General features: G+C 41.0%; 1 protein-coding gene across 3 annotated transcripts in view; it reads right to left on the bottom strand.

Moving 5' to 3' along the window:
- Nucleotides 1–23,746, bottom strand: part of snupn (snurportin 1) — a 49,138-nt gene extending 25,392 nt beyond the window's left edge. Inside the window, exons 1-4 of one of the 3 annotated variants that reach the window (XM_059946063.1) lie at nucleotides 23,682–23,746; nucleotides 22,833–22,927; nucleotides 22,566–22,731; nucleotides 19,230–19,377 (exon numbers count right to left, since the gene is read on the bottom strand). In XM_059946063.1, coding sequence (XP_059802046.1) covers nucleotides 19,230–19,377; nucleotides 22,566–22,723 — 306 coding nt within the window. In that variant the 5' untranslated portion in view covers nucleotides 22,724–22,731; nucleotides 22,833–22,927; nucleotides 23,682–23,746. Of the gene's footprint in view, nucleotides 1–19,229; nucleotides 19,378–22,565; nucleotides 22,732–22,832; nucleotides 22,947–23,465; nucleotides 23,563–23,681 lie in introns of those variants that run through there. The other 2 variants (XM_059946064.1, XM_059946065.1) reach the window with 2 other exon arrangements.
- Nucleotides 23,747–24,073: the final 327 nt, after the last annotated feature.

Here is a 24,073-nt window from a genome sequence, read left to right as displayed (position 1 = left end):
TTGGCAACCGTTGTTCATTATCATCAACTGACTAGTTAAAGGAACATGCAATGCTTGAATTAGCTGCTCATTTTCTAGGTCACAATTCATTTCAGTATTTCAGTTGGCTGTTCATGGTTTGGGATGTCTTGTGAAAAGTGCTACAAAAATGTAAGTATTTCTTCCTTGCACTGGTAGGTTAACCAAAACCGCCTCCCTGCCAAGTTTCCAATCTCTCTCTGACAGGTGATTTCCCACAGAGAAAACAAAGGGAGCAGCAAACCTGCTGCCCAAGAACCAGCTTCAGATCCAGAGAGGTGAGGGTGCCAGGACTGTGAATCTTTTCACTAAACAGTCTAATCTATCTGCTGTGCCCAACATAGAACTGATCACACACTCAGATACACAAGTCAAGGAGACCATTTCATCTCTACATCACATAGAGGCAGATCATTTATCTTTTCTAAGACGAGGATGAGCCACTGTGATTTGTGACAAATGCCAGAAATGGGACCAGGAAGAAGTTCACTGTTGACCTTTCCCTTTCAGATCAGTTGCAGAAAATATCTACCTTGTGATTTCTCAGCAGCTCCCAGGTTTCCAAATCCTGTCCGTTTTACAGACAGGCTTGCAAACGTTTTATCAAACAAGCAGTTATTTATCCAACTGGGTTACATGGTTGCATGGGTGCATTATGTTCAGGCTTCAATTCATGTTGTGGATGGTTGTTTCATGGTGACAGGTCAAGAAGTCAGGCAGTGCACAGGCGACACCTCCCAACCACCCTGTGTCCTCCTCCACCAGGATGGGCAAAGGGAGACGTGTATAAAACCACCACCCCAACATGGACAAACATCACATAGGAAGAGCAGCAACCTCTCATTCACTTCTACCCTGCCAGAGATTTTTTTGCAGCTTCGGTACAAATAACTTTGATGTAAGGTCAGGAATCAGATTCAGGTTTACTTACACAGCCACGTGTCGTGAAATTTCTTGCTTTATGACAACAATACAGTGCAAAACATAAAGATCACCATATATTACAATAAGTAACCAAATAGTGCAAAAGAGGACCAGCGAGCTAGTGCGTCCATGGACCGTTCAGAACTCTGATGGAGAAGGGGAAGAAGCTGTTACTAAAACATTGAATGTCCATCTTCAAGCTCTTGCACCTCCTCCCTGATGGTAATAAAGAGGGCATGTCCCAGAAAGAAAATGCCTTTAATAATGGATGTCGCTTTCCTGAGGCACTATCGCTTGAAGCTTGTGCCCATGATGGAGCTGGCTGAGTCTACAGAGCTCTGCAGCCTCCTTCGCATTGAAGCCTCCAGACCAAAATGGTGATGCAACCATTTGGAATACACTCCACTGTGCACCCATAGAAATTGGGTATTCAAAGGTTCATTTATTATCAAAGTATACAACTCTGTCCTCTCCAGACAGCCACAAAACCAATAAAGAAAAGAATGGCGACATGATCATCAACTGTCAAATCCCCTCTCCCCGCACAAAAATACAAACAAAAACTGGGACATCAAGCCAGATACCAAGCTCTTCAAACTCCTAATGAAGTATAGCCACTTCTTCGTGATTATATCAATATGATGGGCCCAGGAACTTAAAGCTGCTCACCCTTTCCACTGCTGACCACTCGATGAGGATTATTGTGAGTCTTCACAACTTCCCCTCCCTGATGTCCACTATCAATTCTCACTGATATTTAGTGCAAGGTTGTTACTGTGACTCTATTCAACCAGCCAACCTAACTCGCTCTTGAACGCCCACTAATTGCCATGGACTCACCTCTTCAATCCAGGCCAGGGAACCTATTCCAAGTAACAGCTCACAGTGCATGTGTTGCATATGGCTGCTGTACAACTACATGACCATACACAAAGAGTATCCCACCTATCAGCTCAGCATTGCTGAGCCCCAGCCCTGCAATCAGTATTGGATTCAGTAGTAAACCAGACCAACCATCTGCCAACAATGCACAGGCTCATTATTTATAATAACGGGGCACACATTCAAGGTAGAGCTGCGGCAAGAGCTGTTCACTCGACTCTTCAGAACTCTGTTTCCATTGTCAGCGATTTGGAAAAAGTCAAGATTTTTTTTCAGATAGAGATACAGTTTTGATATGCAAGGGGTTAAGAGATTACTAGCAATTGATAGGACTGTGGTTACAGTCATTTCGAAAATGCTGAATGATCCAGCAGTGTCAAGGGCCTGAAAGGCTCTTCCAGCTCCTAATTCATGTGCTCAGTGACTGGTGTCTAAGCCAAGGGCTCTTTACAAACTAACTGTGGGAACTCAGAATGATCCAGTCAGTCCATGTTATTGACAATAGCTAAGGGGTAAATAAGTCATCATAGTCCCCCCCCTGAAGGGCAGGTAGGGATGATGCAACATCTCGTCCACAGGGCAGCAAGGCAGAAGGGATCCTCCAGTGTTCCAACTGCTGGAAAACGGAGCCAAACGTGAGATCGGTGATACGGACGTGGCTCCAAAACACAAAGTAAAATTAACAAGATTGTTTGATCACATACAAGGCTACTTGGGAAAGAAGTCACAATTTGAAGGAGACTGTAACCAACAAATACTTGACATGCAGACTAGACTTCATAAAACAGACAGACAGACATACTTTATTGATCCCGAGGGAAACTGGGTTTCATTACAGCCGCACCAACCAAGAATAGTGAAAAAATATAGCAATATAAAACCATAAATAAAAAAAAACACCATAAAGATTAGAATGTAAAAGACTATTCAATTTACTGTGTGTGAACACTGCAGTACAACAACATTCTGGGAATCCCAATGGTTTGCCAACTCACTGATCTCCCTGTAGAGACCATCAAGTTCCATTTCCGGCAGTCCCTTTAAACACATTGGCTTCACTGAAAAGTTTATTACACTATTGTGCAATGTGAAATAGAAATGTGTCAGGGATATTAATAGGAGTAACATCCAATATTGCAGAAAATCCATTATTGTGCATCATCAAAATCCTGATGGTGTTGGGATTGTTGTCTACACACTCTAACACTGGACTAGGATACTATACATCATCTTCTTATGTTCCCATTTACTTCACAATCTATTAACTTTGCCTTAAGAAAGCCAGAAGATGATCCAGCAGAGAGCCTTTTAATCAGGCTTCACTTCAGATGACCTATGTAATGTTGTTTCCCTTTTGCTCTGGCTGATGGATCCCTTTTCCACACCCCTTGTTTCTTGGACTTTTGGTCTCACGCTCCCGCCCCCCCCCCCCCCCCACCATGCCTTAGATAGAACAGAGACGGAGTACCCCTAATCTTTGCATCAGCACATCAGCTGTCATCATTTCTGCCAGATGCTATGAGATCCCACCACCAGCCACCTCTTCTCCCCCCTACCCCTTTCTGCCACCCTGCTGCCAAAATATTGACAGTTACCTTCCCTCTACAGATGCTGCTGGATCCATTGAGTTTTCCAACAGTTTGCACGTTACTACATCCATTAAGTGGCCTTTTAAACTAATTTGGAGAGTCATTTATACAGCACAGAAACAGGCCCTTCAGCAGGAACTGTTCACCTTGAACAAGTTGCCTGCATGAGCTAGTCCCACTTGCCTGTGTTTGGCCCACATCACTCTGAATCTTTCCTAACCATGTCCTATTCACAGAACATACAAATTCAGTCATTAAAGCATTATCTATAAAACCTGTTGATGCTCCTGCTTCCCCACATTGTTTCCATTTGACGCTCCCATTTGCTGAAAACTGATGAAACGTGAGAAACCAAGCATTCAGTGATAAATGACAGCATTACAAAGCACTTCTGCCTGGAATTTGTCACCTTTGTCCACCATCCCTATACAAACAAGACTTTTATACAGTGTGTCTTGAACTATCTTGTACTGTCTTGAAAGCAGCTAGAAGAAGCGCCTTGTCCTAAAATGGCATCTGTCTGTTTCTAGCCACAGATTCCAACAGATTTTTTTTTTGTCTCCATTTTCTAGTATTTGGGTCTACTCAGTAGCTAAACATCCACAATGATTCAACCCTTGGACAACATAGAAGGTGTGCCATATAAATTTGGGGGGGAAAAAAACAGAATGCAGGGAGAACTCAGTGGGTCAAGCAGCATCTCTGAAGGCAAAACGTGCAAGTTAACACTTCAGGTTGAGACTGAGAGAGGAGAGAAAACATTGGCAGCATTTGTCAGTGCAGGGTGGTAGTGGGAGAGAACCGAGGCTGGTAGATGGGAAGGGAATAATGCGCAGATGGAACCAATTACAGGGAGTGGGGGACGGGACGGTTCCAGCAGAGCCCTTTTGGATATCCACTTCTTGGTCACTCTTCTGATCATGATATGGGACAGACAGTCACTGTAAGGTGTGACCAAGGTGTGTGAGTGAGTGTGTGTGTATATACAGAACACAAAAGGTGTGTGGTTTACCTGAAATTGAAAAATTCAATGTCCACGCCAACTTGTCAGCTTCCAATTTGTATTTGGTCTCTCCATACCAATGGAAAAGGTCAAGGACAGAGTGTGGGAGTGGGAAGGAGAGATAAAGTGACATGTAATTAGAATTTCAGGATTGCCATTGTGGACAGAGTGTGGGTGATCTGCAGAAGGGTCGCCTAGTCTACAGATGGTTTTACTGATGTACAGCAAGCCACATTGAGAGTATGAAGGCTGGAGGATATGCACATGAATCTCTGCCTCACCTGGAAGTGTCCTTTGCCATATGAATGTAATCCTTTTCACAAAACAAAAGGGTAGAGAGTACAGTGAGTTTGAAACAGCTACTTCCTCTACCCTAGCACAGATGAATGGAGCAGGGAAGCAACTTCATGAATTGGTTCCTCCTATTTTTTCCATGCAAGGACACTGAATGTACATGACATGGCACTACACTGCCACCTGCAGTCAGGAACCAACACTACAACACTTTACTACAGATATCCATTCCCCATCACGAAGGTCCCAAAGCCCTCAACATCTTTCTCTACAAGGATCCAACCCATTCCCCTCCACCAACACTCTCATCTGCCTGGTTGAACTTGTACATCTCCTGACAACTTTTCTTTTGATTCCTCTTATTTCCTACAAATTAAAGGTGTACTGTGGACGGGACTGGGACCATGGGTTCTAGTCACTATTACAAACCTTCCTTGGTATCATTACCCAACTCTCTTTCCAATACATTGCTGAATTGGTGAATGCACTGGTGAATCCAGTACAGCTTCTTGCACCCACTAACTTCCACCTTGCTCTGAAACTCACATGGACTATTTCTAGTACTTTTCTCCCTTTCCATGATGTCTTCATCTAAACCTATCCACTGATTCCTACAACTGTCTAATCTACACAATTTCTCACCATCTCCTGTAAGGATGCCATTCCTTTTTCCCGGTTTCTCTACCTCTATTACAAAGATCAGAGTCATGAAGCAGTGCAGCACTTATACAGGCCCTTCATATACACAAGAGTAGGCCAGAAATTGGGGAATGTGTTAATTCATAATGAGGCTTTGGTTTCCATATGAAGAGGATTTCATTCTTTGAATGAGCGGAGAGCGTGGGGTTCTACCTAGGGGATCTGCAGAACAATGGAGAGAAGAGGCTGAATGGCTTTGTCCTGCTCTTATTTCCCACATATTTTGTACTTGTGGAAAACTCATGTCTGCTCTCAATATGACAGTTTTCATTCCTGGACATCTATTTCCAGGAAACGTAGCTTCACTTCTGTGGCTGATAGAGCCCTCTCTTGCATCCCCTCCATTTCTCAGACTACTGGTCTCACACTTCATCCATCAGATTGAACAGGCAGAGTATCCTTAACCTGCATTTCAGTTTATCATCCCTTATCATTTCCGCCAGCTGCAACAGCATCCTATTATCAACTGCCTCTTCTTCACCCTGTCCCTTTCTGCTGCCCTGATGCCAAAACGTCGACAGATGCTGCTGCATCCACTGAGTTTTCCAACAGTTTGTACGTTACCACATCCATTAAACGGTCTTTTAAATTAATTTTGAGAGTCAGTTATACAGCACAGAAACAGGCCCTTTGGCCCAAACTGTTCATGTTCAACAACCTGCCGGAGTTAATCCCACATCCTCTAAACCAGGGGTTCCAACCTTTGTTATGTCATGGACCAAGCAAGGGGCCCATGGACCCCAGTTTGGGAACTCCTGCTCTAAACCTTTCCTAACCTTGTGCCCTTCTTGGCAATTGAATTTATTGAACTAAAACAGAATCAGTCTTTAAAGCACCTTCTGTAAAAACTGTTGATGTTTTGGTGGGAGGCTTATTCAAATAAATCACCTTCCAGCTTGCCTCTTTCACCTCCTGCCACCTTCCACCTTCCTTCTCAGTCCTGCAGAAGTTCCTCAGCCTGAAGCATTGCTGTTTATTCATTTCCATAGACACTGCCTGACCTGCTGAGCTCCTCTAGCATTTTATGTGCGTTGTTTTGTCAATCAAATTGGCTTTTTGAAATAGTGGGAAATATGCAAGTAAAAACACACCAATACTGAAAAAAGAGCTTGTATTAATACCACTTTATATAAAAGACAAGCCAAATTAATAATTTGTAATTATCTTTTTACTCAGCTTAGCACAATATAGTGATATCCAGTATTAAGTGAGTAATCCTGGCAAATTTCCATGATACTAACCACTAGTAGAACTGTTGCCTTTTTGACTACATGGGGTTTACACCATCGTCCTGTGACCCTCTGGGTTCAGGAAGCAGAAAGACACCATTGTTGTTGGACCAGGTATGATGGGGATGGAGGAAATGGGAGAATGGAATGGAATGCTTACAGTATTTACAAAGGAGTCAGAATCCGTTCTGTTCTCCCAGTTGCTCCAATTCTCTCAAACTTGCTCTGATGATGAAGAGCAATACACACAAAATGCTGGAGGAACTCAGCAGGTCAGGCAACACCTATGGAAATGAGTAAAGGCTGAGACCCTTCATCAGAAACTTCACCAGGGTCCTGCTGAAGGGTCTCGGCCTGAAACATCGACTGTACTCTTTTCCATAGATGTTACCTGGCCTGTTGAGATCCTCCATCATTTCGTGTGTGTTGCTTTGGATTTCCAGCATCTGCAGATTTTGTCATGTTTCTGATGGTACATCCAAGGTTCCTAGTTCCTGGTTCCCTAACCATAGCTTCCCCTCTACCCCAGTTGAAAATATCCCACTTATTTCCTGCAAAAGCTCAAAAAAAGGATAGAATGTTCATGGTCTTCACCTTTCAACTCATCAGCCTCCACATCAAATAGGATAATCTTTTGTATAGGTAAGCAGTGGACACTGTCTGTATGGGCTTTAGTAAGGTTCTTGACACATGATTCCACATGGCAGACTGATCTAGCACAGTAGGTCATAGGGAATTCAGAGGGAGCTAGTGAGGTGGATTCAGAACTGGCTCAATGATAGGATTCAGGTGGTGATGGTTAAAGTTCGCTTCTCTGACTGGAGGCCTGCTACTAAGTGAAGTGCCCCAGGGTCAGTTTTAAGATCTCTGTTATTCATTATTTACGTAAATGATTTGAATGTCAGTGTACATGACACAATGAGCAAGTTTGCTGATGTAGCAGTTACAGAACCAGTAAGATCAGAATTCATTGTAGGTTCTCCCCATATTTGCATGAATTTCCTCTAGGAGCTCCAGTTTCTTCCCATATTCCAGACATGCACATTGTGGGTATGCTAAGTTGGAGCCGGAAGTGTGACGTCACTTGCCTTGCACAATTCTCACTGATTTAATTTGACGCAAACGGCACCAGTCATTGTATATTTTGTGACAAATGAAGCTAATCTTTTTTAAATCTTTCTCTTTAAAACAGTGGGTCTTGTTGGCAGTGAAGCAGGCCAAAGAGATAAATGAATTACAAAGAGATCTACATTGATTATGCAGTCTGAGGAATGGTAAATGGATTTCAACTTAGCTAAGAGTGAGGTGATGTATTCTTGACAGTCAAACCAATGTACAAAATACAGTGAATGGCAGGGCACTGGCAAGTGTTGTGGAACAGAGGGACCTGGGAGCAGTTTACTGAAAGCAGCCAAGCAAGTAAACAAGGTGATGACGACAACATTTGGCATGCTGGTCTTCATCAGTCAAGGTATTGAATTGAGGAGTAGGGACATTATGTTGCAGTGTATGTGGCATTGGTGAGGCTATGTTTGGAATGTTGTGTATGGTTTTGCTCGGAGGTCAGCGGGAGACGCTCATGGAGTGAGTACTGTTTTAGATTCGCTCCATAACCTTTACTTTTTTTAACCTTTGATCACCCTTATCCAACTTATTTTTACCTACACCAAAAGATTCTTGCTATTTTTTTGGACTTATCGTTAAGAGTTTATTGTGAATTTTTGAAGATATGCAAACAGAACTGGCTCTTAGATCTAAAGGACGAGAACCTGGGCACAACCCAAATGGTAATGGAAAGAAGCAAGCTCATCCGCAACGCACTGAATTAACTTATGAACTGTTTATGGAGGTTTTGGATAAAAAATTTGATGAACTACAACAAATTTTTAAACAAGATATAAAGGCTTTTCAAGATTATATGGTTAAGACGGATTTAGTAATTAACCAGCAGCAAGTTCTTATCGCATCTCTGCAAGAAGACGCTGGGAAACGAGATTTGACAATTGAAAAATTGCAACCACTAAATTTAATTTCGACCACTAAACTGGTGGAAACACTTAAAGCCAAGAATGTCGACTTTGAGAATCAGTCCAGAAGCTATCTCTGACCATGCTCCATTAAAACTTTCTATTAAATTTATGGATACAGCTTCTAATGTTAGACAATGGCGATTTGACTCTACCTTACTGCAAGATCCGGACTTTATTAAATTCATGAAGGAACAGATCGATTTCTTCTTTTCAACTAATTCCACGGATGATATTTCTTGCGGAACACTTTGGGACACTTTTAAAGCGTGTATACGTGGACAGATTACCTCTTACTCTGTTGGTCTGAGAAAACGCATTAAGAAGGAAACTCTTTTATTGGTTGATAAAATTAAAAAGATTGACAAGAAATATTTGATCACTCCTAGTAAGGAGCTTTACAAACAAAGGGTTGAACTTTAAACGGAACATAGTTTATTACTTACATCTCTGATTGAAAATCAATTAATGAAAACCAGATCGGATTTTTATATACATAGTGATAAATCAGGTAAACTGTTAGCTAGTCAGTTGAAGAGTGCTTTGGTTAAACGTCAAATCACTAAGATTAGTCAGCAGAATGAGGATTTGACAGTTAACCATGATGAGATAAATAAGTCCTTTCAAGACTTTTATACCTCCCTGTATCAATCTGAATTCCCTCAGGATCGTAATACCATGTGTGATTTTCTTGGGAAATTGAATTTTCCAAAATTATCATCCGATGATCTTTCAATATTAGATACTCCTATTACGGACGCAGAAATCAAGGGGGTTATTTCCTCAATGAATTCTGGGAAAGCACCAGGTCCAGATGGGTATACAGAAGAATTTTTTAAATGTTTTTCCGCTACTCTTTCTCCTTGGTTATGCAGGGTTTTTGAAGAAGCAATTAGATTGGGGAATTTGCCACAATCTTTTTATAGAGCTTCCATTTCTTTAATACTGAAGAAAGATAAAGACCCTACTGACTGTGCATCCTATAGACCAATATCTTTATTGAATGTAGACTCCAAGATCTTTTCCAAGTTACTGGCATCCAGGTTGGAGAAGGTATTACCCCAAATCATTTTGGAAGATCAAACCGGTTTTATTAAAAATCACTATTCTTTTTTCAATGTTAGGAGATTACTGAATATTGTTCATACACCTTCACATAGCACTTCAGAATGTGTTATTTCATTAGATGCGGAGAAAGCATTTGATAGAGTTGAATGGCCTTACTTATTTAATGTGTTGGAGAAGTTTAATTTTAGTCTGACATTCATTTCCTGGATTAAACGGATTTATCACACTCCAGTAGCCTCGGTGTTTACTAATAATCAAAGATCTCCCTTTTTTCGTTTATTTCGGGGCACTCGACAAGGTTGTCCTCTTAGCCCATTACTATTTAACATTGCTTTAGAACCTTTGGCAATTGCCATCAGAGAATCACAGGAAATTTCGGGTATTAATCGTGGGACAGATATTCATAAGTTATCTTTGTATGCAGATGATTTATTACTATTCATTTCTAACCCTGAGAAATCTATTCCAGCAGTTCTATCATTGTTGGCTCAATTTAGTGAGTTTTCTGGGTATAAGTTAAATCTTAATAAGAGTGAATTGTTTCCTTTGAATAGACAGATCCCAATTTATGGTAATTTACCTTTTAAATTAGTTAATGACTCTTATTTACTTAGGGATTAAAATCACAAAAAACCATAAAGAATTATTTAGGTTTAATTTTCTACCCTTAATTGATCAGATTAAAGGCTTGTTTACTAAGTGGTCACCATTATCTTTATCTCTGATAGGTAGGATTAATGCTATTAAGATGGTTATTTTACCTAAGTTTTTATATATTTTTCAAGTGGTACCTATTTTTATTCCGAAATCTTTTTTTACTAATGTTGATTCAAAAATTTCCTCATATATATGGCAGAATAAAAATCCCAGGTTAGGTAAAATAAACTTACAGAAGACAAAGAAGGAAGGTGGGTTAGCATTACCTAATTTCAGATTTTATTATTGGGCAGTTAATATTAGATATTTGTTATGTTGGTTGAAAGACTGGGATGGATCTTTTGGCCCTCATTGGGCTGGGCGAGTTTGGAAATTAAATCAGTACCAGGTTATACTCTGGGTTCTATTTTAGGGACTTCTCTCCCTTTCGCTCTTTTTAAATTGCTGAAACGAATTGACAACCCGATGGTTAAACATACTTTACGTATATGGTTTCAATTTCGGAAATTTTTTGGGTTGACTCAATTCGTTTTAAATATTCCTATTGTATCTAATTGCTTTTTCCACCCTTCAATTATAGATCAAGCTTATTTGGCTTGGAAAACTAAGGGATTACTAAGATTTTCTGATTTATGTTTGGACAATTGTTTTATGTCTTTTGAGCAATTATCTAATAAATATAATTTGCCTAGATTTAATTTTTTTAGATATTTACAGATTAGGCATTTTTTAAGTACTGTACTTCCTACGTTTCCAAATTCTGTGTCTTCAGATATTTTGGAGAGTTTGTTTGAATAAAACCCTTTTCAAAAAGGGCTTATATCAAAACTTTATAATATAATTATGAAGATACATTCAGAGCCCCTTTATAAGACAAAAAATGATTGGGAAAGAGAGCTTAATCTTATTATTCCTAGTGAGAATTGGGATAGAATTCTTCAATTAGTTAATACATCTTCTATATGTGCCAAACATTCATTAATACAATTTAAGGTCGTACATAGGGCCCATATGTCTAAGGATAAATTAGCTCATTTTTATTCTTATATAAATCCTATTTGTGATAGATGTCAATTTGAAACTACGTCCTTAACTCATGTTTTGGTCATGTCCGCTTTTGAAAAAATATTGGAAAGATATTTTTGATATTATCTCTGGGGTATTAAACATCGATTTACAACCCCATCCTATTACCGCAATTTTTGGTTTACCAATGATGGACTTACTTCATTTATCTTCTTCCGCCTGTTGAATGATTGCATTTCTCACTCTGATGGCTAGAAGCTCTATTTTGCTGAATTGGAAGGAAATGTATTTCATTGGTTTTCTCAAACTATGTTATGTTTAAATTTAGAAAAAATTAGAAGTGGTGTTATTGATACTGCTATTAAATTTGAAAAGATATGGAGACCATTTGTTCAATATTTTCATATGATGTAATATGACCCTGTTCCAAGCTTATTTGATTTTCCGGCTTTAATCTTATTTATGTTGAGAGGATCGGAGTTGATGACACTGATGATTATGTATTCTTGTGAGATATTATAAACAGCCCTTTTTTTTCTTTTTCTAGTTTTTCCTTTTTTTTGCTTTTTTTTCTCTATTAGCTATTAGATTAGTAGTTTAGTTATTTTTGCATAACATTTTTTTTCTTTTTTCTGTTTTTTACGTATTATATATTATGAAATACCTAGATTTACCTTGTTCATACATATACTGTATGGTTCATGTTTTGGGAAAACTCATTTATACTGTAATCATTGCTTATGTATTCTTTCATGAGCAATGGGAATTTGTATGTTGTAATCCCTTTATCAATATATCAATTGTATTTTGTTCATATTATTAATAATAATAAAAAGATTGAAAAAGAAAAAGAAAGGTTTTGCTCACCCTGTTATTGTCAAGCTGGAGTAGGTGCAGAAGAGATTTGCAAGGATGCTGTCGGGGCTAGAGGGCCTGAGTTATAGGGAGAGGTTGGCTACACTGGATCTTCATTCCTGGGAACATAGGACAATGAGGGGTGACCTCACAGATGTTTATAAAATCATAAGGAGTCTGGATAAGATGGTCAAACATCATCTTTCCCCCAAGACTGAGGAAACAAAAGTTGAGGGCAGTGATACAAGAGAGAGACCTGATTGGGTAAGTTCTTTACATCGAGAGAAGCGAGTTCCAGTAATGAGTTGCCAAAGGAAGTAGTAAAGGTGAAAACAATTGCAATGTTTTGAAGGCATTTGGAAAGCTACATGGAGGGGAGAAGTTCAGAGGGTTGTAGGTTGAATATGAGAAACTGGGACTAATGGGGGGGGATGCTGCGATTGGCATGAACCAGTTGGTACGAAGGGTATGTGCCCTTGCTGTTTGACTCTACTTTCTTCTGGCTTCAACAATCCCACCTCAGACACATCTTCCTCTCCAGCATTTTAAAGGTACCATTCCTACCAAATTGCCTGGTCAGCTCTTCCATTGACTCCTTCCCTGTTTACAGCACGTTGCCATGGAACACCTACCCTTCCACCTCTTTCTTTCCCACAGACCCAAGATCCAAACAGTCCTTTTAAATGAAGCAATGATTCATCTTCATTTCTTCCAACCCAGTCTACTGCAACCAGTGTTTACAAGATGATCTTTTGCACTGGAGAAACCAGATATACATAGCTTTCCATGTGGTCTCAGGAGCAACCCTGAGATTCCTGTTGCTGACAGTTTAATCTTCCATCACATACCCACTCCAAGCTATCTGTCTGTGGCATCTTGCACTGTTATAACAAGGCCACAGCTTAAGGACAGCATTTTATCATCTTTCTTTGTCACACTGCATTCTCCAGACTCAAAAATTAAATTCTCCTACTTCTGTTCACTTGCTTTCTCTGCCTGCATCAAAAATGCCCACTTCTATAAATTATTCACTTGTGATACTGACTCAGTTCTTTTTGCTCTCTTCTTTGGCACAGTTGGTCATGTCCAACAGCCCTGTATTTTGCAATATCATACACTCCTTTAGTTATATTATCACTTCTCAAATGCCACCATTAGTCCATTGACTACTATCCTGACTTCACTCTACTGCAGTTATTCCCTTTGTCACATCTGTCCCTTCCCCCATTCTCTGCAGTTTAAAACCAATGCTTCTTTCTCTCTTCCCCAGTTCTGATGGAAGCTCTTCAACCTGAAATGTTAACAATCATTTCTTTCCAAAGATGTTACCTGACCTGCTGACAGCTTCCAGCATTTTCAGTTTTTATATCTTTAAGCCAAGCCTGGAGAAAAGGGACATACAATCTCCTCCACCAGCTCTTGAGCTTTCAGACTGCCCTGCAACCAGCTGTGTAGTTACTGACCCTTTTAGATGGAGTAAAACCAGAGATTCCAACATTCATTTAACGTAGAAAATGACAGTATGTGTGGTGCATTGAATGCCTTGCCAGGAGTGGTAGTGAAGGCAGATACATTACATGGTCATTTAAGAAATTCTTAGATAGGCATATAGATGATAGAAAAATGGAGGGCTACATAGGAAGGAAGGGTTAGATAATCTTAAGATAGATTATAAGGTCGGCACAACATTGAGCGCCACAGAAGCTGTACTATATTGTAATGTTCTTTGATTCCCAGATTGTTATGCCTTCATTTTATTCCCCTTATTCTGGAATCGCTCTCTGGGGAAGAAAGTTCTCATATCAGCACTAAGAATTCAAATCATCTTAAAAAGCTCAATGAAATCATCCTTAACCTTCTTAATTAAGGATCTGCAAAACATGGCATCATTATTAAACCACAAATGCCTGACCATTTACTTCACATTTGAAACTAAATATTATGCCACCAGCTCCACTTCCCCACCCCGCTGATCTCCAACCAACCCTGTGGTGACTATCTTGACTGACCTGATCTCCAAATTGCTTGATCTCACATGCCATTATGATGTATAACCCTCTATACCCGGTCACATCCACTATGAACCAGAGTTCTTGAACCCTTGTATTTTCCACATCCCAACCTTTATTGCATAATATGCAAGGGGCGGACTATATAGGCCAAGAGATGCCGGGAAACTCATAACTTTATCCTTGATTCTGCTAAAGAGTATGTTAGGCTTTGGTTCAATAACCACCAGTGACATATTTTCCTAGGTATGTCATTGTTTAGCAATACTGTTATAGTCTCAGTTTCTGCTCATTTTTCCAAAAATAAAACCACTGATGTATAAACATCTACCATCAATAGTTTCTGCAGGAGGCAACACCCATTACGAAACATCATCAAACATCCGTCCTGCTGAAGGGTCTCAACCCAAAATATCAACTGTACTTTATTTCATAGATGCTGCCTGGCCTGCTGAGTTCCTCCAGCATTTTGTGTGTGTTGTATCCATCATCAAAGAGCCCCACAATCCAGGACTTGCCACCTTCTCACAGCTTCCATCAGGCTGGAAGTATGAATGCCTGAAGTCCCACAGCACCAGGTTCAAGAACAGCTATATCCCTTCAACCATTGGACTCTTGAACCAACATGTACTACCCTAATAACTATAGTTTGCAACACTATGATCACTTTAGTCATTTTGCACTAGGATGAACTTGTTTTTGTTCTAAAAAGTACATATAATCAAGGTATTGAGTATGGGAACTTGGACATTGTGCTGCAGTCGTACAAGTCGTTGATAAAGCTGGACTTGGGACATTTGTATAGAGTTTTGGTTACTCTGTTATAGGAAAGATGTGGTTAAACTGGAAAGAGTTCACAAAGATGTTGCCAGAACTAGGCAGCCTGCTGTATAGGGAGGAGTTGCCCAGGCTAGGTCTTTATTCAAAGCTCAGTTGGAATGTAGAAGAAAAAAGGATGACTTTATAGAAATGTTTAAAATTATAAAGCATAGATAAGATGGACAGTAACAGTCATTTCCCTTTTGTTGGGAGTTAAAAACTAGAGGACATCAGAATCAGGTTTAATATCTCTAGCATGGATCGTGAAATCTGTTAACATAATGACAGCAGTACAATACAATACATAACAATATAGAAAAAAGTAAATCAATTACAGTAGGATATACATATAAAATACAATTAAAAATAGTGCAAAAACAGAAATAACAAAAAGGTGAGGTAGTGTTCATGCGTTCAATATCCATTTAGGAATTGGATGGCAGAGGGAAAGAAGCTGTTTCTGAATCGCTGAGTGTGTGTCTTCAGGCTTCTGTACCTCCTTACTGACAGTAACAATGAGAAGAGAACATGCCCTTGGTGATGGCAGTCCTTAATGATGGACACTGCCTTTCTGAGGTACCGCTCCTTAACCTTGGATACAACGGAGGCGAGTACCCAAGATGAAGCTGATTAATTTTTACAACTTTCTGTAGCTTCTTTTGATCCTGTGCTGCAGCTCTCCTCCCTTACCAGACAGTGATGTAGCCTGCCAGAATGCTCTCCACAGTACATCTGTAGAAATTTTTGAGTATTTTAGGTGACCAAATCTCCTCAAACTCCAAATGAAATATAGCCACTGTCTTGCCTTCTTTATAGCTGCATCGATATGTTGGGACCTGGTTAGGTCCACAAAGATCTTGACACCCAGGAACTTGAAATTGCTCACTCTCGCCACTTCTGAACCTTCTATGAGGATTGGTTTGTGTTCCCTCATCCTACACTTTCCGCAGTCCACAACCAGCTCTTTAATCTCAATGGCGTTGAGTGCAAGATATTTGCTGCGGTAACACTCAACTAGCTGGTATAGCTCACTCCTGTATGCCCTCTCATTACCATCTCAGATTCTGCCAACAATGGTTGTATCATCAGCAAACTTATATATGGCTTTTGAGTTATGCTCAGCCACACAGTCATGGGTATAGAGAGATTAAAGCTGTGGGCTTAGCACACATCCCTGAGATGCGCCACTATTGATCATCAGCAAGGAGATATTATTGCCAATCCACACAGATTGTGGTCTTCCAGTTAGTAAGTCAGGGATCCAACTGCAGAGGGAGCTACTGAGGCCCAGGTTCTGGAGCTTATCAATCAGGATTGTGGGATTGATGGTGTTGAACGCTGAGTTGTAGTCAACGAACAGCATCCTGACAGTTACTTGTGTTGTCCAGATGATCTAAGGCTGTGTGAGAGCCATTGAGGTTGGGTCTGCCATTGACCTATTGTGGCGATAGGCAAATTGCAGTGAGTCCAGTATCCTTGCTGAGGCAGGAGTTGATTCTAGCCATGATCAACTTCTCAAAGTATTTCAATCACTGTAGAAGTGAGTACCACTGGACGATAGTCAATAAGGCAGCTGACACTTCTCTTCCTGGGCACTATACAATTGTTGCCCTTTTGAAGCAGGTGAGAACTTCCAACTGGTGCAGTGAGAGGTTGAAAATGTTTTCCAATAATACTCCGCCAGTTGGTTGGCACAGGTTTTTAGAACCTTACCAGGTACTCCATTGGGGCTTGCTGCCTCGTGAGGGCTCACCCTCCTGAAAGACAGCCTTACATCAGCCTCTGAGACAGAGATCACAGGGTCATAGGGTGTGGCAGGGATTTTCACAGCTGTAATTGTATTCTCCCTTTCAAAATGGACATAAAAGGTGTTAGTTTGTCTGGTAGTGAAGCTTTGCTGCCATTATTGGAGTATAAAAATATTATGGAGTATAAAACTTGTATCATTTGCTGTGTAACCAAAACTATGTAGTCAGTTTGCTATGCATGTACCCAAGATGAAATCCTAGGAATGTAGAAGACAATGGTGTGTTAATATATGTTAATGAGAGGTAGCAAAGAGATGTAGTCAGCTTTGAAACTTGCTATTTGCTATGCATGTACCCAATTTAGCAAGAGAATGAAATATTAAGAATGTAGAAGTCAATGTTGTGTTAATGGAAGAACGCTAAAGAGATATAGATTAGAACATGATTAAGTCAGGAAGTAATAAGAATGTAAACTTGCTATTTGCTAGAGAATGAAATCTTAGGAATGTAAAAGAAAATGGTGTGTTAACGGAAGGTAGCTAAAGAGATGTAGATTAGAACTGTACATGTGGTACGTGTGAAACTAGACCAGGATTTTGCTATAAAAAATGCGTGTCCAAGGATCGGTGGGCAATCAGCGACTAACTCAATGACTATCTCAGCTTTGATTTGCAAATTAAAGTTTAACCCTTCTTGAAAAATCTTCTGCGTCTCCTGGTCATTTGTGAGGCACGATAAACCACGACACCATTCGCACTTATGGGTTTCGTTTTATAGAAAGTAATGTCCTGCAAACCCTGCCAGAGTTGACATGCATCAGATACCGCCTCCGACCTCGCTCGGAATTGTTACTTCACTCTTGAAATAGCAAGTCATACCTGGATTTCAAGTACAGACCTAGGATGCTAGACTTAAATGCTACAGATCTAGCCCTGAGCAGACGATGAACCTCCTGGTCCTCCACTGCTTTTGGTTTGAGAATGTACAGCAAGTTTTCATAGGCACATACTCATCCACGCAGCTTTTAATGAAGTCTGTGACAACTGTAGCATATGCATCCAGATTCAAAGATGAATTTCTGAATACAGTCCAGACCACCGAATCATAGCCATACTGTAATCACTTCTGTGCTTCCCTGGTCCATACCTTCTTGGTCCTCACTACTGGTGCTGTATTCTTCAGTCTCTGCCTATATTCAGGGAGTAGAAGTACAGCCAGGTGATCAGACTTTCCAAAGATAGCACGGAAAGTGCTCTTGAGGGTGGTGTAACAGTGGTCCAGTGTGTTGGTTTCTCTGGTACTACAGGCGATTTGTTGATGATAATTATTTAGTGACTTTTTCAAGCTGGCCTGGTTAAAATCCCCCAATATGATTGTAAAGGTACCAGGGTGTACTGTTTAGGGGCAGAAGAGAAAGACTTAAAAGGGATCTGAGGGGCAACTTCTTCAAGCAGAGGATGGTAAGTATATTGGATGAGCTGTCAGAGGAAGAGGTTAAAGCAGGTTCAATAGTATAATTTGAGAAGCCCTTGGATAGGAACATAGAAGGGCAAGGCATAGAGGATATATGAGCCAAACGCATGAATATGGGACTCAAGATCAGTAGGAGATGGTGATGGACTTCAGGAAGACAAAGCTTGCACAGCTCCCTGTTACTATTGGTGGTGAGAATGGGGATATGGTGAGGACCTACGTACCTGGGGATGCACATAGAGGACAGACTTGAGTGGAGCACCAACAGAGGCTGTGTACAAGAAGGGCCAGAGTTGCATCTCCTTCACGAGTTCTAACAGTCTATATTGCCAGTACAATTTTCTATACAGTGGTGTGCTGGGGCAAAGGCATCAACACCAATGATGCCAACAGGATCAACAAACTGATTAAAAAGGCTGGCTCTGTTATAGGAATCACACTGGAGGCTGTAGTAGGACAAAGGACAAGACTGTTTGAGGTAACTTACTTCTATTCTTTCTTACGTCTCTTTCATTATTTGTATATCTGTGCACTTGTAATATTACTGTGACACTGTAATCTCCTTATGAATAAAGGATTTCTCTATCTAGCTGGGTGAGCAATGTGGTCAGCATGATTTGTTGGGCTGAAGGGCCTGTGTCTGTGCTATGGTGCTCTCTGATTATGACTCTAATTTATGTTTATGATTTGCTTGTGATTGCTGCATATTGGATGCTGTATGTTTGCAATGCTGCTGCAAGTATTGTCATTGTACCTGTGCATACATGTATTTGTGCACCTGACAATGACCATAAAGGAAAATGAGGCTGCGGTTGGAATGAGATATTCAATGCCCGTATTCCCAATACAATGCTGAATTGTTTCCTTGGTGAACACACTTGGAAAGTGACTTTCTGAATATCTGCTGACCTGGTTTGCATAACGTTTGGGCAGTTTCTTCTTTGCCACCTCAACTTCCATTTCCTCTTTCTCATCGGACTTCTCCCCACTGTCCTCACCTCCAGTCCAGTCATCTTCCGCCAGACGCCTTGCGTGATTAACGTAGTTCAACCGCTGCCTTTGATCCAGAAAAGAGCAAGTGAATATGAAGTTGCTGCAGTGAAAAGCTTAAGTACAATGCAAGAGGGAAAGGACTTGTAGTTATTTAAGCAAGTTAATAACCTTAGAACAATCCAAAGCCCCATTTTTGTTACCACTGTTGCAATAAGGGAAATACAGTAATTAATTCTGCACAGCAAGCTCCCACCATAAGATAATAACACTGGACAAGACAGATTTTGTTTCCTGAATACTTTTAGATATATCTTTTGGATCTTGGGCTGCTGGTTATGAACATCACCATGAAATTTCCCCATCACATACCATTTTTTTGAAGTCACCTACTCTTGCTATTTCAATTCATGATTTATGTTGGAATAACTGATGCCAAGATTATGGAAGGCATTTTTGTTGGTCCCCAAATAAAACAGGTCATCAATGACAGGCAGTTCAAAGAACTTCTAGTGAGCCCAGAGAAAATCACATGCAAGCATTCAAAGACTTTGTTGAAAATTTTCTTGGCAACAAAAGAGCATCAAACTACGTGCAGCTGGCTGATGACGTGCTTTGAGCAAAAAAAAACACAAACCATGAAGTGCACTGTGTCACTAAAGATTCATTTTCTGCATTTCCATTTAGACTTCTTCCCTGCAAATCTTGGCGCTGTCAATGACAAGCACGGTGAAAAGTTTCACTAGGACTTTGCAGTCATGGAGAAACGGTATCACAGCAATTGAAATCCATCAATGCTGGCTGATTATTTTTGGACACTTAAACGAGAAACCTCTGACACTGAATGCAAATGAAAATCATCAACAAAATATTTTTAGCTTAGTTGAATTATTGCAAAGTGTCAGCACTATTATGCAGTTAAATGCATTATGTTCAATAAAAGTTAATTTCTTGTATATCCAAATTCCTACGTAATACAAGTAGTCTGAAATTATATTTGAGTTCAGCTTCAAGTAGTCTAACATAAACAAAAAAAAACTTCCAAGGAATCAACACTTCCGAAAAAAAATATTGTCCAGTGTAACCAAAGCACGTTTTCAGTTAAAGAAAACATACTGAGCAGAAAGTGACATTAAATTCAATTGCCTTTGTAATAAAAACAGAGAATGTCTGAAATGATACAGGGCTCAGCTACTGTCTTTGGCAAGACCAGCAAAGTTAACAACCCAGGTCAATGCTTTGCATTAGAACAGGAAAAGACTGATGGCAGAAACATATCAAATAGGAGGCTGTATAGGCCATTGAGCTTGCTCTATCAAAGGCTAGTAAGGATACAATGCAAGGAATAGTGGTGCAAGGCAAATGCTGATTTGATCCAAATTTATCCACAGTGCTTACAACACAAGTTGGAAAGTAGTGGCTTCATGCCCCATTCTGGAGATTAATTGCAGTCAGTGACAAACCAAGGGAATCTTGTACTACCACCCTTAAATATTACTAAACCACAGGAAGTACATCTATACACATCAGGAAGTGGACTGGGTATGTGGATGATTATGTGCACTCATATTTTTCCCTTCCTTTCTTTCTCCTCCTCCCTCCCAAATCAAATCACACTGCTCCGACAGCTACTAAACTCCAAAACATAAAAATCATCTCTGAAGCCTGAGCACCACACTCTACAGTGACTATCCAGGTTTCCTCCAAGGGCTCCAGTTTCCTCCCATTTACATGCAGATTGATTAGTAGGTTAACGGGGCACAGTAAATCCCCACTGATTCGTAAGTGAGTGTTAGAATCTGGGAGGAGTTGATACAAGTGTGGGAATCAGTGAAGGAGTCGTGTAAGTGGGTGGCTGAGGGCCAGAGGGCCTGGTTCCGTACAGTACGACTCCAGTTTGTTGGAGGTTGGGTCTCCTTACACTTTTCCTCCAGTCATCTGCAAAAGTCAAACTACTGCTGGGACCTGTTCTGGTGAACATCAGCTCTCTCTGATCCAGCACCTCATTAGTGCAGAATGGAGCAAGGGATGGGTGAGAAGTAATGCCAGCAGTTCGACATATAAGCTATCAGATACCAACCTTACAAAATAAAAATCGAGCACTGCATTTCCAGCATTGGGATTTAGCGCAGAATCGACCCTTCCAGTGCTTCAAGGTGTACCGCCCAGATATCCCAATTTAATTTTAGCCTGATCAGGGGACAATTTACAATGACCAAGTAACCAATTGGTACGTCTTTGGACTGTGGGAGGAAACCAGAGCACCTGGAGGGCACTCACACAGTCACCGGGAGAAGTACAAACTCCTTACAGACAGCAGTGGAAGTTGAACCCCGGTTGGTTGTATTGTAAAGTGTTGTGCTAAGCACAATGCTATTATGCACTCCTCTGCAGGAGAGAAAATGGAATATCAAATTCACAATCCACAAAGTTTGCAGAGTTAGTATATATTTCCCCCACAAGTCATCATAACAAGAAGCACTTTCACAACAGCCTAAAGTGCAGATAATCCATTCTGGGAAGTGAGAGCTAAAAACAAACTATCTGAAACTGTACTTGCCAGAGTTTAGAAGAATGAGGGGAGATCTCATTGAAACCTACTGCATATTGAGTCTAGGATTTGATGAAATAGCCGCAGAACAGATGTACATCTCTTTAGAGGTGGAATTTTGTTCAGCCACAGCATGGTGAACCTGTGGAATTTATTACCACAGATAGTTGTGGAGGCCAGATCATTGGGTTTGTTTGTCTGCTTATTTATTTATTTATTTATTTATTTAGAGATACTGCATGAAACAGGCCCTTCCAGTCCAATGAGCCGTACTGCCCAACAACTCATCTTTTTAATTCGAGCCTGATCATATGACAATTTACAACGACCAATTAACTTACTGACCGGTACTTCTTTGGACTGGTGGAGGAAACCACATCACCCAGAGGAAACCCAGGCAGTTATGGGGAGAACCTTACAGACGGCGCTGGAATTAAACTCCAATTTCCCAAGCTATAATCGCGTTGCACTAACTGCTACGCTACTGTGGCACCCCAAAAAAAGCAGAATTTGATAGGTTCTTGATTAGGAAGGGCATCAAAGGTTATGGAAAGAAGGCAGACGAATGGTGTTGAGAGGGGGGGAAAAAATCGGCCTCCAGATCAAACTGGATGAGCCAAAATGCCTAATACTGCTCCAATGTCTAATGATCTTATGTCCAATGTCTACCATTATTAACAATTCAGTTGTGTTCTCTGACTTACGATTTTTGGATTTCCAGAAGTTTTCGCCTGCGCTGGGCCTGGTCCTGGGCATTGTATTTGACCTTATACTGGGCAAGGCGGGGATGTGGTGCTGCGATGCTGTTTGGATCATGAGAGACAGTGAAGCTAACTGACAAGGCCCGACTTAGTTCCTCCATAACAGCTTCTGCAATAAGAACAAATCATTTTCAGGAACGGTTCTCCTCAGTGGGGCTAACAATAATTACCCCTCAATCAACAGCAATGCATAGATTAGATGCCATTTACCTTTCCAATGTTGCTTGTAAGGACAAATTTGCTGACCTTAAACGTCCAAAAAGTACTTCACTGCTCCACAGCACATTCAAAGGGCAGCAGAAGCACTAGAAGAAATTAAGTCTTTAAATGCAAGCTACATACCCAGTCAAATACAAGTGTATTGGTACTGAAAGGATATAGAAATCTGAAATAAAAACAGAAAATGCTGGAAACACTCTGCAGCTTGGGCGGCATCTGTGGAGCTGGAAAGTGAGTCAACGCTTCATATCTGAGAGCCTGTGACAAAAGATGTCAAAATATTGACTATTTCTGTTTCCACAGACGTCGCTGGCCTGTTGAGTATGTTCACCAGTATGCTGGGGTCCGGGGATGGCAAGATCAATTTGCCTAATGTTTCAGTGGGGAGAAGTTGATGTGGCTTTGATGCAGAGGAAGGGACCGATGCCGAGTGAGGCAAGGAGATTGATTCATCGGGCCACAAATGACCCCAGCCCGCAACTCTGGACAATGCCAAGGAGCCATATCACCAAAGGGCCAACCGGCTGGATAGCAGCACCACAGCCTTGGGATTTTATCCCAGACTAGTAAATTCACTCGGAATGTGAGAGTGCAAATCAGATCATTCACGTAGCATGACTGTACCTGGGTAAAAGCTCTGGACCTCCTCGACCCCCTGTCCGCCTCCTTCTTTCCCCTCCCCCTCCTTTCCCTCGAGCCTTCCAACCGGCCCCGATCCTAACCCAAGCAAGACACGATATCACCCCTGCGTCTCCCCAAAACAAAATCCAGTCCCCGGTCTCTACCCCCCCCCCCGCACCCCCGCTCGGCCCCGGCCGCCGCTCCCTCGGTTCCTCTCACCTCACGCTGCCCGCTCCAAACTGAAGCCGGTGGCCAACCAGCAGCCCACTCCAAGTTCAACCCTTGCAGAAACCGGCCAACTAGCAACTTGCCCTGTAAAACATCCCTTTCGATGTTAAAAGGGACTCATTCCTTCAGTTAAGAATTTTTTTAATGTCACTCTGCCATGTTCAGCCAGAAATGCCATCTCCTGAGATCTCAACGGCAGACTTCATCCAATTCAAATTCGTGATATCAAGATACAGCCGTGAGCACTGGACACAACCAATGTCAAAGCGGCAGCGCTGCCTTCTCGTAGTTGCAACACTGACATCTACCTGACAATGTGATAAATGGTCCAGAAATGTTCTCGTCACAAAAAGCAGGACAAAATAACAACCCAGCCAATTCTA

The sequence above is a fragment of the Hypanus sabinus genome, chromosome 21, assembly GCF_030144855.1.
Source record: "Hypanus sabinus isolate sHypSab1 chromosome 21, sHypSab1.hap1, whole genome shotgun sequence".
NCBI lineage: Eukaryota > Metazoa > Chordata > Chondrichthyes > Myliobatiformes > Dasyatidae > Hypanus > Hypanus sabinus.
This window is presented reverse-complemented; position numbering and strand designations above follow the sequence as displayed.